This window comes from Bufo gargarizans, chromosome 3 (genome assembly GCF_014858855.1).
Source record: "Bufo gargarizans isolate SCDJY-AF-19 chromosome 3, ASM1485885v1, whole genome shotgun sequence".
Lineage (NCBI taxonomy): Eukaryota > Metazoa > Chordata > Amphibia > Anura > Bufonidae > Bufo > Bufo gargarizans.
In genome coordinates this window covers 32,971,296-32,987,164 of record NC_058082.1, presented here as the reverse complement: position 1 = coordinate 32,987,164, position 15,869 = coordinate 32,971,296, and the positions used below count along the sequence as shown (strand labels likewise).

At 45.9% G+C, this 15,869-nt stretch overlaps 1 protein-coding gene across 1 annotated transcript in view; it reads left to right on the top strand.

The window, feature by feature from the left end:
* Nucleotides 1-2,977: 2,977 nt before the first annotated feature.
* LOC122932638 (N-acetylated-alpha-linked acidic dipeptidase 2-like) overlaps nt 2,978-15,869 on the top strand; it is a 67,999-nt gene continuing 55,107 nt past the window's right edge. The window contains exons 1-2 of the mRNA XM_044287163.1: nt 2,978-3,104; nt 5,464-5,748. Of these exons, the coding sequence (XP_044143098.1) occupies nt 5,664-5,748 (85 nt within the window). The 5' untranslated portion in view covers nt 2,978-3,104; nt 5,464-5,663. The remainder of the gene's footprint in view (nt 3,105-5,463; nt 5,749-15,869) is intronic.

Here is a 15,869-nt window from a genome sequence, read left to right as displayed (position 1 = left end):
GGAGGTTGTTCCAGACATCTTGGAGACGTAAGCACAGATCTTCTGTGGAGGTAGGCTTGCTCAAATCCTTGTGTCTCTTCATGAAATCCCAGACAGACTGGATGATGAGATCAGGTCTCTGTGAGGGCCATATCATCACTTCGTGGACTTTTTTACGCTGAAGATAGTTCTTACTGACACTGGCTGTATGATTGGGGTGGTTGTCCTACTGCAGAATAAGGAGCCAGGCACCTCCCTGATGGTATTACATGATGTTATCTGCCTGTATTTTGCAGCATTGAGGACACCAGTAATCCTGACCACGGTGAAGACTGTGGACACAATGCTTGGCCAAGAAAAAAGTGCATAGTGACGCAGTATCAGACACCTGCTTGCTACACAGTGAATACATTAGTTGCACATCAGACAATCAGGATTTCTATACTATGGGTGCCTCATTTAATGCATACTTTACAATATTGCTACGTTCACGATTACTCATAGATTTCCCCAACATAATTTTTGTACGTTTTCAGAAAAGCTGCACTGATTTATTAAAAAGGGTTTTCCAGCTTTCCGCACTTTAGTGCAGAGGACCTGTCACCAACATGCAGAGCCGTCTGAAGGCCTCATGTTCTAGAGCAGGAGGAGCGGAACGTGCCGATATATAGCTTCATGGGAGAAGATTCAGTAAAACTTGTAACTTATACATTTATATCTCTGCTCTCTCTGACTTCCGCTGTACATGGGGGATTGTTATCGATGATTGGTAGCATTCCTTGTGTAAGTGTGTATAGAGAGAGCTGTCCGTTACTGATAGCTGTACACGGGGCTGACAAATGTCAGAAAATTGCATTTATCATGTAGAGAAAGTTACTACAAGGCACTCACTAATGTATTGTGATTGTCCATACTGCCTCCATTGCTGGCTGGATTCATTTTTCCATCACATTATACACGGTTTGTATCCAGGGGTTACGACCACCCTGCAATCCATCAGTGGTGGCCGTGCTTGCACAATATAGGAAAAAGCTTCGGCTTATGTGGACTCCCGCTGGCCACTAGAGAGGCTGGTGCCTTTTTCCTATAGTGTGCAATCATGATTCACGACCACTACTGCTGGATTACAGGGTGGTCGTAACCCCTGGATACGAGCAGTGTATAATGTGATGGAAAAATGAATAAAGTCAGCAAAGGAAGCAATATGGACAATCACAATGCATTAGTAAGTGCCTTGTATTAACTTTCTCTGCATGATAAATACCATTTGCTGAAGTAACACAACCCCTTTAAAGGGGTTCTGCAGGTTTTTTTTTAAACTGATGATCTATCCTCTGGATAGATCGTCAGCATCTGATCGGTGGCAGGTCCGACACCCGGGACCCCTGCCGATCAGCTGTTTGAGAAGGCAGCGGCGCTGGCAGTAGTGGTGCGGCCTTCTCGCTGTTTACCGCAGGCCCAGTGACGTCACGACTAGTATCCAATGGCCTGGGCGCGGCTAAGCTCCATTCAAGTGAACAGAGCTTAGCCCCACCCAGGCCAGTAATACTACTTGTGACATCACTGGGCCTGCGGTAAACAGCGAGAAGGCCGCACCACTACTGCCTTCTCAAACAGCTGATTGGTAGAGATCCCGGCAGACTTTAACGTCCCCCCCCCATCACTACAGAAATACAGCGCCCCATGCCTCTTACATCCAGTGACGTCTCCTTTGATGTAGATGTTCTCTGTCCTCGTCTTCTCCTTCTCCTTTCAGACCAGACCACCATTTTGTCGCCATTTTCCATCTCTGCAGTTTGACAAAAAAAAATAAAAAATCTTAGGTTACTACTTTTCCATCATCCTCCCATCTTCTGGAGAAATCATCCTACCACCAATACTGTACTGCAGAAACAGATAATACCCCAGATAATACTAGTACCACACAGAGCCCCCCATATAAAATACCCCTTCTTTGTGGCCCCAGTTGAAGCTCTGATAGTGCCCCATAATAATGTGACAGTATCAAGTGCCTTTCTTCCCCCCCATGTCCCCCATGTGCCAGTACATGTGCGAACCCCCCATGTGCCAGTATCACGTGCCAAACCCCCCCATGTGGCAGTATCAAGTCCCAACCCCCACCCATGTGCCAGTATCAAGTGCCAACCCACCCATGTGCCAGTATCAAGTGCCAAACCCCCCATGTGCCAGTTTCAAGTGCCAACCCCCATGTGCCAGTATCAAGTGCCAACCCCCACCCATGTGCCAGTATCAAGTGCCAACCCCCCCCCCCCATATGCCAGTATCAAGTGCCTCCCGCTCCCCCCATGTGGCAGTAACATATAGTCCGGTATTTAAAAAAAGAAAAAACACACTTATACTTACCTCCATCACACAGAGATGCGATGTAGGCCTCTTCCGGCCTGTGTTCCGCGCTGTACGGCTCAGGCGGTGCGATGACATCATTGCACCGCCTGCACCGGCTTCTGATAGGCTGCAGGCACAAGGCTTGCAGCCTATCAGAGGAACAGGGAAGGGACACGCCTCTCCCTCCCCTGCCCCACAGCACAGCCATCTGTATCACTATCCTGAGGACGGCGATACAGATGACTATGGAGATGAGCGCTTCCACAATGAAAGCGCTCATCTCCCTGTGCCCTGCCGTTAGTTGCGGGCCGGTGTCGGGTGGTGGGCTTGGGGGCCTCAAAGGACTCAGGGGCCCGGGGGAAATTGCCCCCCTTGTGTATATGGAAGCGCCTGCCCGGGTGTCGGACCCTTTCCGATCAGATGCTGATGATCTATCCAGAGGATAGATCATCAGTTTAAACAAACTGCAGAACCCCTTTACGTATAGAAAGAGCAGAGATATAAATTAATAACTTTATAAAACTATGTACAATTCTGCTCAGCTCCTCCTGCTCTATATCATGGTGCCTGCAGATGGCGCCGCCTGTTGTGGTGACAGATCCTCTGCAGATCTCCGCCCCGGCTTGCTGTACCTGTTGGAAACAAAGACGTACTTACCTGCTCTCTACCGGCCACATGGCTGCAGGGTCCCAGGTCACCAGCTGGAGCGCTGCATGTGACCCTGTCCATATGGGTGTTTATAGGAAGGGGACCACCAGGATCGGAGGAGCAGGGCACAGGTCAGTATGGATTTTTCAATAGGTGCAGCAGGTGGGAATTATACAAAGTGCACACGGCTGGACACCTGTTGTAGGGATTATACAGAGTAACGACGATGCACAGTACACGTCCCATACAGTCGTATCTTTACAGCAAGATAACAGACAATTACCGACCGCCCTTCACAACAATAGAAGTGCATTGAAATACAATGGGTTTCAATGTAAGAACCCAGGAGCAGAGACGGCGGGATCACAATACACCTAAACCTAGATAATCCCCGCTGGTTACAGGCAAACAGCCGGCGCCCATCCTCGTCCTGATAATCCAACACAGACCGTAAAATACCGTAATCTGGACTCTCACAATATCAGCAAACGGAGGTTAGACATCCAGCTAGAGGCGTGTAGAGAAATCGCAGGGCCCCATAGGAAGATAAATCTGTCCGGCTAACCACATAGTAAGGCCTCTTTCACACGGCCGTATGGCTTTTTCAGTGTTTTTCACGGATCCGTTGTTCCGTTTTTTTGTTTCCATTGTGTTGCCGTTCCGTTTTTCCGTATGGCATATACAGTAATTACATAGAAAAAAAATTGGGCTGGGCATAACATTTTTAATAAATGGTTCTGCAAAAACGGAACGGATACGGAAGACATACGGAGTACATTCTGTATGTGTTGCGTTTATTTTGGCGGAACCATTGACTTGAATGGAGCCACGGAACGTGATTTTCGGGCAATAATAGGACATGTTCTATCTTTCAACGGAACGGAAATACGGAAACGGAATGCATACGGACTTTCCTTTGTGTGAACGAACACTAAGGCTGAGAAATGTCGCTTTGTTTTTTCTGTGTGAATAAACACTGAAGTTTTGTTTTACAAACTGTTTTTTTGCCTCTGTTCTGCTTCCGCTTACCCTGCCTACCAGAGCACCATATAGTGACTGAATAATACTGCCATACAGCAATTGAATAATACCGCCATAAAGTGACAGAATAATACCGCCATATATGGCTGAATGATACCAATATATATTGACATAATAATACCACCATACAGTGACTTAATAAAACTGCCATACAGTGGCTGAACCACATCACTATACATTAATTAAATAATATTACCATATAGTGACTGGATAATAAAACCATACAGTGACTAGTTCTGAATAGTACCGCCATACAGTGACTGAATGATACCACTACAGAGTTATGGTACGGCTGGATGTATGGAGGCTAAGCTCTGTCATTGGCTGCCGTGTGTTGCCACTCGTGCTGTCTGGCCATACCCTTAGGCCTCATGCACACGACCGTTGTTGTGTTCCGTTCCGCAAAATGAGGTTCCGTTGTTCCGTGATCCGTTTCCGTTTTTGTTTCCGTGCGTCTTCCTTTATTTTTGGAGGATCACCAGACATAAAGGAAAGTAAAAAAAAAAATGTAAGAAAGGTTTGCCATGCAAATGAAAGGAAAAAAATGGACGCGAACGCGGATGACACTCTTGTGTGCCTCCGTGTTTTTTCACGGACCCATTGACTTGAATGGGTCCGCGAACCGTTTTCCACGAAAATAATAGGACAGGTTATATATTTTTGACGGACTGGAACCACGGATCACGGACGCGGATGACAAACGGTGCATTAGCCGAGTTTTCAACGGACCCATTAATAGTCAATGGGTCCGCAGAAAATCACAAAAAACGGAACAACGGACACGGAATAAAACAACGGTCGTGTGCATGAGGCCTAATACTACCAAACAGTAACTCAAAAATATCAGCACAGGTGGACCTAAGAATACCACCATTATGTTGGTGAATAAGACCGCCATGCAATGACCATATAATACCGCCATACTAGACTGAATGTCAGTTGTACGCAACACAGCTTCCCAGAATTAATTTAAGGGTGGGTTCACACTAGCGTATCACTAACAGGGTTATAACGGAACATAACGGAATCCATAAGACGGAAGGGCGGATCCGTTCTCCTGCCCATAGACTTACATTATGACGTTTGCTCTCCGCCCTAATAGAAGTCTATGGGAATCAAAACGAATCCGTCTGGTTCCCGTTATGCAAGACGGAAAACAAAGTCCTGTCGACAGGACTCAGACCGATCTGTTATGTTTTCCCATAGACTTCCATTAGGACGGAGCAAAACGGAATGCCTCTTAAAAGCTTCCGTTTTGCATTCCGTCCTATGGATTCCGTTATGTTCCGTTATAACCCTGTTATAACGGAAAGCCATAACGCTAGTATGAACTCACCCTAACACTGTCAATGACATTTGATAAGACAGAATGTTTAATAATCTGCTATTTGTAATGTGTATATAGCATTAATTATATATAAGTTCTCTTGTGTTTTTCTCTTCATCCAGGCTCCAGACCTTATCCACCTGCTCCACTTTATAGTAACGAGCTGTCATGCTCCGCTGCAGACGCTAGGTGGCGCCGGTATTCACGTTCTGCAATAGAAAACAAAAGTTTTAAAAGTTCTTGAAGTTCTCCCTCCTTCTCAGAAGGTTTTCTGATCTCTCGGGAGCAGGGAAGAAGACGATCCGGGGAGGTGAAGCTCGTCATGCCGAGGAAGAAGGGAATAAAGCGAGCCTGCCTGGTGGTCATCATGTCCCTGGCTGTGCTCTTCCTCCTGGGAGTGCTTGTAGGTGAGTCATATCTGAGAACAGATGTTACCGAGTTCTGGTGTCCAGCAGGCTGAAGTCGCATGCTCCTCAGGTGGTCAGGCTATGGTCAGGGGGGTGTGATGGGGAGCAGGGGCCACTTCTGAAGTTCTGAGCTAAAACGCTGAAGTGCACAGAAGCAGGTGCCACATTAGCCCCCACTGTGTGCGCTGACTGCAAGCTGTTTAGTTAGGCTAGGGGTGAAAAAGTCTTGCAACATTTTTTAGAATGATAGTCAGGCCTCTTTCAGACTACCGTATGGCTATTTCAGTGTTTTGCGGTCCGTTTTTCACGGATCCGTTGTTCCGTTTTTTGTTTCCGTTATGTTTCCGTTCTGTTGTTCCGTTCTGTTTTTCCGTATGGCAGATACAGTATACATTCATTGCATAGAAAAAATTGGGCTGGGCATAACATTTTCAATAGATGGTTCAGAAAAAACGGAACGGATACGAAAGACATACGGATGCATTTCCGTATGTGTTCCGTTTTTTTTTTTGCAGACCCATTGACTTGAATGGAGCCACGGAACGTGATTTGCGGCCAAATATAGGACATGTGCTATCTTTCAACGGAACAGAAAAATGGAAATACGGAGTACATTCCGTTTTTTTTTTTTTTTTTTGCAGAACCATTGAAATGAATGGTTCCGTATACGAAATGCAAAAAACGGCCCGCAAAACGGAAACAAAAAACGGTCGTGTTAAAGAGGCCTCAATGGTGTCGCACTGAAACATGCGACGTAACAGTCCCAAAAAATCCATCCAAGTTGGATTTTTGTGTCACTGTCGCGACACCGTAGACTATCATTACAACACATGTCGCGACACCATAGACTATTATTACAACATCATTACCACTATTGTCACTGGGTAGCCCCAGCCTTATATCGCCTATTAATTGTGGGTATTATATGTTATTATGTTAAAGTAATAAGAAATAATAAAAATAAATAAGTCATATATATTACACAAATTAAATTAGCATTTATATAATAATTATAAATAAATACAAATATACTAATAAAGTAAATGTAATTTTAAAATATATACCAAGAAAATAACTAATAATATTTTACTAATAAAATAACTTTAATGTGAAATCTAGGAATAAGAAATGAATATACTAAAATAACTTTAAAGGGTTTCTACCACTTCGGTTTCACATATTTGGCTGTCAGACACTAGCGATCCGCTAGTGTCTGCTCTGGCCAACCATCCTAATATAATTGCTTTTGGGGCGGTGGTTTGGCTAAAAAAACTACTTTTATTAATATGCTAATGAGCCTCTAGGTGCTATGGGGGCGTCATTAGCACCTAGAGGCTCCGTCTACCTTCAGAAACTGCCGCCGCCGAGCGCGTCCCTCCAGCCCGCCCATCTCCTCCTGAATGCGATCCTCGTATGTATTCTGCGCATGCGCAGTGAATGTCTGACCGCTTCCTTGCTCAGACATCTCCACAGCGCCTGCGCGATGACGCCATAGTGCTCCGAGGAACAGGCGCAGTGGAGATGTCTGAGCAGGGAAGCTGTCAGACATTTACTGCGCATGCGCAGAATACATACGAGGATCGCATTCAGGAGGAGATGGGCGGGCTGGAGGGACGCGCTGGGGGCGGCAGTTTCTGAAGGTAATTTCTGAAGGTAATGACGCCCCCATAGCACCTAGAGGCTCATTAGCATATTAATAAAAGTAGTTTTTTTAGCCAAACCACCGCCCCAAAAGCAATTATATTAGGATGGTTGGCCAGAGCAGACACTAGCGGATCGCTAGTGTCTGACAGCTAAATATGTGACACCTAAGTGGTAGAAACCCTTTAAGAACATTAATGATAATAAAAAATATACTAAAAAAATTATTACTTTATTAATCGAATAATAAAATAATAGCTTTATTAACTATACTGGTAATCATAAAAAATAAATATACTAATTTAGTAATTGCTTTACTAATAATACAGTAAATATACCGTAATAAAAATATGAACTAATCATCGTAAGGCCTCACGCACATGACTGTATCCGTCCGCGAATTGTGGATCCATCCAGCCATGTGCGTCCTGCATTTGCCCTTACCGCACATCGCTCCCTATGTAAAAAAAAATATATTCTTCTTTGCAAAATGGATGTTCTATCTCTATCTATATATATATATATATATTATGTATGTATATGTATTATAATCTTTTTTTTTTTTTTTAAGGAACGATGGAACAGACATATGGATGCAGACGGCATGCGGTGTGCTGTCTGCATTTTTTGCAGCCCCATTGAAGTTAATGGGACCTGCAAAAATGTAGATCTGATGTGAACCAAAAATGCGTCCGTGTGCGTGAGCCTAATACGCGATGTTTTAGAGAAGGGGTGAACAACCTTTTCTTTTTAGTTGGGGGACACATTGTCAGACTGAAGAAATCTTAAGGCCTCTTTCACACTTGCGTTGTCCGGATCCGGCGTGTACTCCACTTGCCGGAATTACACGCCGGATCCGGAAAAACGCAAGTGTACTGAAAGCATTTGAAGACGGATCCGTCTTCAAAATGCGTTCAGTGTTACTATGGCAGCCAGGACGCTATTAAAGTCCTGGTTGCCATAGTAGGAGCGGGGAGCGGGGGAGCGGTATACTTACAGTCCGTGCGGCTCCCGGGGCGCTCCAGAATGACGTCAGAGCGCCCCATGCGCATGGATGATGTGAACCATGCGATCACGTCATCCATGCGCGTGGGGCGCCCTGACGTCACCCTGGAGCACCCCGGGAGCCGCACGGATGGTAAGTATGCTGCTCCCCCGCTCCCCGCTACACTTTACCATGGCTGCCAGGACTTTAGCGCCCCGGCAGCCATGGTAACCATTCAGAAAAAGCTAAACGTCGGGTCCGGCAATGCGCCGAAACGACGTTTAGCTTAAGGCCGGATCTGGATCAATGCCTTTCAATGGGCATTAATTCCGGATCCGGCCTTGCGGCAAGTCTTCAGGATTTTTGGCCGGAGCAAAAAGCGCAGCATGCTGCGGTATTTTCTCCGGCCAAAAAACGTTCCGTTCCGGAACTGAAGACGTCCTGATGTATCCTGAACGGATTTCACTCCATTCAGAATGCATTAGGATAATCCTGATCAGGAGCCCTAAGGGTCAAAAATAAAAGCTAAATCGGTATTACCAACTGAAATACTGTATGACGGGACGAATGTATGTTCCGTGATCACTCAAAAACGCAACCACAGATTTCAAAGATCCCTTACTACCTGGAAATAAATCTTGTGAGGGTCTCCGCTCTCTAGGACGTACCGTTCCTGAGATATTCCCCCCAAATGACCTGCATTAGCCAATACAAGCCTGCAAGTCTTTCTCTTCATATCCCGACTGCCATACACACGGTCACATGACCCTTATCAGCCAATAGAAGCTCGCAGGCCCTTAGTCTCCACATACACACAGTTTTACTGCAGGTTTCCATAACAACCCAGCCATTTTTTTTCACTGCTGTAGGTCAGATTTAAAGGGGCAGGGCGCTATAGATGACACTATTAAGGGAGTAGAGTGGCGTGCTGTGGAGGTCACAGTTCAAGGGGCAGGTTGGGTGGCTATTCAGGCCACCCTCAAAAGATGGACTTGAAAACCCCGCCCCCAGGTCCCACTAAGCCACTCCCCCGATCTGGTTAGGCCGCGCCCCTCCCACCCTCAGCCGACAGGGATTGACAAAATCAAAGTAAAGATCAACTTCTGTCAGCTGCAGGGGTGGGAATGAGGGTGACTTTCTTCCTGCAGCTCACACTCAGACAGCACAGTGCTGCTGCCTGAGAGTGAGCTGTTCAAAAAGACATCCCTGTGTCCGTCCAGGCCCTGTGCTGGACAGAGGACAGGGAGTCTGAAAGCTGTACTGTCCTGCCTAAAACTGGACCTCTGCCTACCCTAGGGGCAGGCTGCTGTGGAGGTCACAGTTAAGGGGACGGTCCGCTATGGGGGTCAGTGTTAAGGGGCAGATTGCTGTAGAGGCCACTGTTAAGGGGACGGAGTGTTGTGGAAATCACTGTTAAGGAAATGGGGTACTGTGGAGGTCACTAATAAAGGGGCGGCCGCTGTGGAGGTCACTGTTAAAGGAGCGGGCTGCTGTGGAGGTCACTGATAAGGGGGCAGGATGCTGTGAAGGTCACTGTTAAAGGGGCACGCGCTGTGGAGGTCTCTGTTAAGGGGACAGGGAACTGTGGAGGTCACAGTTAAGGGGGAGGTCCGCTATGGAGGTCAGTGTTAAGGGGGCGTGGTGTTGTGGAGGTCACATTTTAAGGGAATGGCGCACTGTAGAGATCACAGTTAAGGGGGTGGGTTATTGTGGAAATCACTGTTAATGAGACTGGGTACTGTGGAGGTCACTAATGAAGGGTCAGCCGATGTGGAGGTCACTGTTAAAGGGGCAGGACATGTCACTGTTATTGTGGATACTGTCGATATGTCCTAACGACACACACAAACATTAAAGGGTTTCTGTCATCAGAAAAATCGCTATGTAGCTGGCTGACCTAAGCGATGTGCTAATGTCAGCAGAACATAACGGTATGACTTATATCTCCCTGCCTGCCGCCGTTCGCGCTAAATAATGACTTTTATAATATGCAAATGAGCCTCTAGGTGCTAGTGGGGCGTTGCTGCAGCACCTAGAGGCTCCGCGAATCTCGCAGTTTTTATTTATTTATTTTTTCTATGTTTTTCTTTTTTATATATTTAAATAGTTTGGACTTTTTGGACATGGCAGTATGTCATATGTTTATTTATTGTTTATATATTTTATAAAATGTATACTTTAATAATTTGTTTTTTACTTTTTATTTAATAACTATTTCCCCCTTAGGGGCCAGAACCTGGGATATTTTCATCCCTTGTCCTATTCACCCTGATAGAGCTCTATTAGGTTGAATAGGACCTCACACTGTCCCTGCTGCCCTGTGCATAGTGCACACAGCAGCAGGGAGGTCACTGCTGGGGCTCCGATCAGAAGCTGGCACTGCCACCAATGAGGAGGAGGGGAGGGGACCCTGTGGTCACTGCCACCAATGATTTTAATACTGGGTGGGTTGAGGGGGGGCACATTGTGCCACCAATGTTTTTAATACTGGAGAGGGGGGGCGGATGCACTGCGCCACCAATGATAATTACCTTTAATACAGGAGGCGGGTGTCGGCAGCAGAATCACATAGCCGGCACCCTGCCCCTGCAGCTAACCCCTCAGTTGCGGTACCTGTATTTGTATTAACTCTTTAAGGACCCAGGACAAGACTGCTCGTCCTAAATGGCCGGTACTTTGTGCACCAGAACGAGCATTCTCGTCCTGTGATCCTGTGCGGTGCCGCGATCAGCAGCAGGAATCCGACTGTTACTGACAGCCAGATCCCTGCTGCATCCACCAGCATCGGTGATGATGCCGGTGTATTAACCTCTCATATGCCGCGGTCAGCGCTGACTGTGGCATATGGGAGGTTTGCGCTCCCTCTCTTTAGCCATCGTAATTCCGCGCTGCGCTGGCGGGAACCCGATGGTTTCCATGGCAGCCCCGATGCCTTACACAGGCATCGGAGCCTGCCGGCTACGGAAGCCCAGGAGATCCAGCCTGAGGGTTAGGTCTCCTAGGTAACTGTCAGCGTCTTAATGTGCAAGACGCCGACAGTTCAATTCAGTTCAATACCGAATGTGAAAGGTGAAGTCCCACAGTGGGACAAATATAAAAAGTGAAAAAACAGTTTTGTTTTTTGTTATAATAAAAAAATAAAAAGTTTCAAGTAACACCAAGGGATCAAAAAGGCGTATGCCCCCAAAAAAGTACCAATCTAACAGTCGCGTCATCCTGCAAAAAATGCGCCCCTACCTAAGACAATCGCCCCAAAAATAAGACTATGGAGACACTAAAACATGTTATTTTTTTGTTTCAAATATAATAATTTTATTGTGTTAAATGTAAAAAAATAAAAAATGTAGGCATATTAGGTATCGCCGCGTCCGTAACAACCTGCTCTATTAAAAAAAATAGCACATGACCTAAACCCTCAGGTGAACACCGTAAAAATTAATTAAAAAGTGTCACCTTATATTACAGAAAGTGTAATACCAAGCGATCATACGCACCCCAAAATAGTATGAATTAAACCGCCCAAAAAATAAAATTAAAAAAATATGGATTTCAGAATATGGAGACAAAAATGCATTATTATGTAAAACTGAAGCAAACAACCAAAAAAAGTCATATCTGGTATTGTCGCGTCCGTGACCACCTGCTCTATAAAAATACAACATGACCTAACCTGTCAGATAAACATTGTAAATAACAAAAAATAAAAACGGTGCCATATAGGGCTGAAACGATTATTCGAATAACTCGATTAAATCGAGTCAAAAAATTCATCGATGCAGTTTCCCTGCATCGAGTAATCGTTACATCACATGATCACGGAGCGGGAGTGAAATTAAGCGTCTCACTCATCGCTTCCGTGTCCTCCGGAGGCCAGAGAGGCAGGACTTTGCGTAATGCGCAGTTGTGCTCATACATCATCAGCACGCTGGCTAACGATGTGCGTCTGACGTCACTTAAGGTCCCAGTTAGGGGTGGGCGGTATAGGCGATATAGGAGATATGCGATATGAATTTGGGCCACGATATGGATTTTTGCCATATCGCCTATATCGCCGGAACGCGATATGATCATTTTCTCCTGAGCTGGCCGGCACAGCGGAGGGAGTCTCTCCCTCCCCACTGTGCGCGGCTGCCGCTGAACACCAATGAGGACAGAGTAGGAGGAGGAGGGGAGGGACTGTGGCCACTGCGCCACCAATGAATGTGCCGGCCATATCCCACAGGGTCCCCCTCCTCCCCCCCCCCATCATTGGTGGCAGTTTGCAGTGCCGATAGGAGCCCCAGCAGTGTAATGCTGGGGCTCCGATCGGTTACCATGGCAGCCAGGAGTCACGCTACTGAAGCCCTGGCTGCCATGGTATGTAAGTGAGCAGCATTATACTCACGTGCGCCGTGGCCGCCGGTCGCTCCTTCTTCTGTCTGTGCGGCGGATTGCTAATGCTTACAGCATTAGCAATGCGCCGCACAGACCTATGAGAAGGAGCGACCGGCGGCCACAGCGCACGTGAGTGTAATGCGCTGCTCTCTGCTCACTAACATACCATGGCAGCCAGGACTCCAGTAGCGTGACTCCTGGCTGCCATGGTAACCGATCGGAGCCCCAGCATTACACTGCTGGGGCTCCAATCGGAACTGCAAACTGCCACCAATGATGGGGGGGGGGGGGAGGGGGACCCTGTGGCCACTGCCACCAATGATTAATACTGGGGAGGGAGGGGGGGTTTGCGTTACCAGAGGGGGCAGATCAGAGGCTGGGGGGGGGGCAGATCAGAGGCTGGGGGGGGGGCAGATCAGAGGCTGGGGGGGGGGGCAGATCAGAGGCTGGGGGGGGGGCAGATCAGAGGCTGGGGGGGGGCAGATCAGAGGCTGGGGGGGGGCAGATCAGAGGCTGGGGGGGGGCAGATCAGAGGCTGGGGGGGGGGCAGATCAGAGGCTGGGGGGGGGGCAGATCAGAGGCTGGGGGGGGCAGATCAGAGGCTGGGGGGAGGCAGATCAGAGGCTGGGGGGAGGCAGATCAGAGGCTGGGGGGAGGCAGATCAGAGGCTGGGGGGAGGCAGATCAGAGGCTGGGGGGAGGCAGATGGAGAGAGAGTGGTTAATGGAGGCTGCAGGCACCACCTTGGCATGTATAAAGTTATTGGTTTAGAGAGGGGTTAATGAAGGCACCTCCAAGGTGCTTTCATTAACCCCTTCAAACCAATAACTTTATACATGCCTAATGCCAAGGTGCTTCCATTAACCCCTCCAAACCCAAGGGCATGTATAAAGTTATTGGTTTGGAGGGGTTAATGGAAGCACCTTGGCATTAGGCATGTATAAAAGTTATTAACCCCTTCAAACCAATTACTTTATACATGCCTAATGCCAAGGTGCTTTCATTAACCCCTCCAAACCCAATGGGCATGTATAAAGTTATTGGTTTGGAGGGGTTAATGGAAGCACCTTGGCATTAGGCATGTATAAAGTTATTAACCCCTCCAAACCAATAACTTTATACATGCCTAATTACGTATGTTATTTTAAGTAGCTTTTTCTTAGTGGATTACTCGATGAATCGAGAAATCTAATCGATAGAATACTCGATTACACAAATATTCGTTTACTGCAGCCCTAGTGCCATATGGGGAATATAAAGTAATAACTATTTTTGGAGTTATCACTATCTATTATAAAAGTAGAGAAATTGAAACTTTTCCCAATTTTTCCACATTTTTGGGAAATTTAGTTTTTTTTTATAAATAAAAATGATTTTTTTAAAATTAAATTTAACCACTGTCATAAAGTACAATATGTGATGAGAAAAAATCTCAGAACAGCTTGGATAAGTAAAAGCGTTTTAAAGTTATTACCACATAAAGTGACACATGTCAGATTTGCTACAAAATGGCCTGGTCCTTAAGGGGTAAAATGTTAACTTTCATTGGTGGCGCAGTGCGCCTGCCCCTCCTCCTCCAGTAGTGCAGCCTAGTATCAATAAATGTCAAATCCCAGTATCTTATCGATACCGGGACAAAAGTATTAATTGGGTATCGATATTTCGATACCTGCAACAACCCTACTATAAATGTCTGGTTACACCTCCAGGATTCCCATCTAATGGGAGAATACATAAAAAATTGCATGTGAGCAGCCACATGAAACACGACATACATGTCTGTCACCAGATGGTTAGGGGAAGCACAGAATGAGATTGAGGGGTGCATGTGGCCCCCCTGGGCCGCAGGTTGTGCACCCCTGTTTTAGAGGCTATCACATAAGACAGACATCCTTTATATCTTCACCCTGCACCCTCTTCCACATCATCATGATAAAGATGGACATGCAGGACATGAAGGCTGAATGTTAGATTTGGGAAGGACTGTTGTGATCACTGGGGGTAGAATTGCTAAGGAGGCTTGTTAAGGGTAAAAGTAGAATTGGAATGGACTGAGGAGAAAGTTGAGAGCAAAATTTGGAAAGACTGTTGTGACTGGTGAGTATAGCATTGGAAAGGATGGGTAGAATTGCGAGGAACTGCAGTGGGTAGACCTAAGAAGGACTGTTGTGATTGCTAGAGGTATAATTTAGAAGGAGACTTGTGAAGGTTGATGTTTGAATTGAAATGGACTGACAAGAAGGTTGAAAGCAGAATTTGGAATGACTGGTGTGAAGGCTGAGGATGGATAGAATTAGAAAGGCTGGTGAGGGGTGAGGATAGATCTGTGAAGGACTTGTCAAGTCTCTGGCCTGAATTAGTAAGGATTAATGGCAAAACTGAAGTCAGAATTGTGAAGGAACGTGTCAACCAATATAAAAGCAAATAGTCCAGTATGAAATTTCTGTCACTTCTGGGAATTATGGGTCCTTGAGGCTTGAATAGTGGACACATAAAGAACATCTACATATTGACTTTACTCCCATATCTCTATCATCATGGATAATAACAAGTCTTAAGAATTAGGTTCCTCTTAGAAGGGCCAATTAGGTGTTAATCTAAAGTGCCTTTCACATGGCCCAATGCCAAGTGAAACAACCACAAACTATCTTCCCCCAATCATTTTGCATAATTTTGGCAGCACATCCCTTGTTCTCACCTGTTACCTGAGGTCAAAGGCACAAGTTTAACTGGCAAGTGGGTCAAGTGTGCTGCCATATAACACATTTTAGAACAAACCTCATGTGATTATATGTTTACAAAGTGTACTTACCCTACGAGTGATGGATCCAAACACAGTTTCCATTCCTTTTTGTTATGATTTGAAACCAACCCTTTCACTGAATAATTATGTGATCCTAATTATTATTGTAACCAGCTATTTCATAACAGTCTATTACAGAGTCACATGTCATCCTATTATGTGTTTGGGCTAGATACAAAAACATTAAGTTCTTTGATAGAAACATTTTAATAATAACTAGATAGGGCGTGCACAAACCCATTAGATGACTTAAGTCCCCTAATTGATTTGTACAACCCCCATCTAGATATTATTCAGATTTATTAATTTATTTATTTGA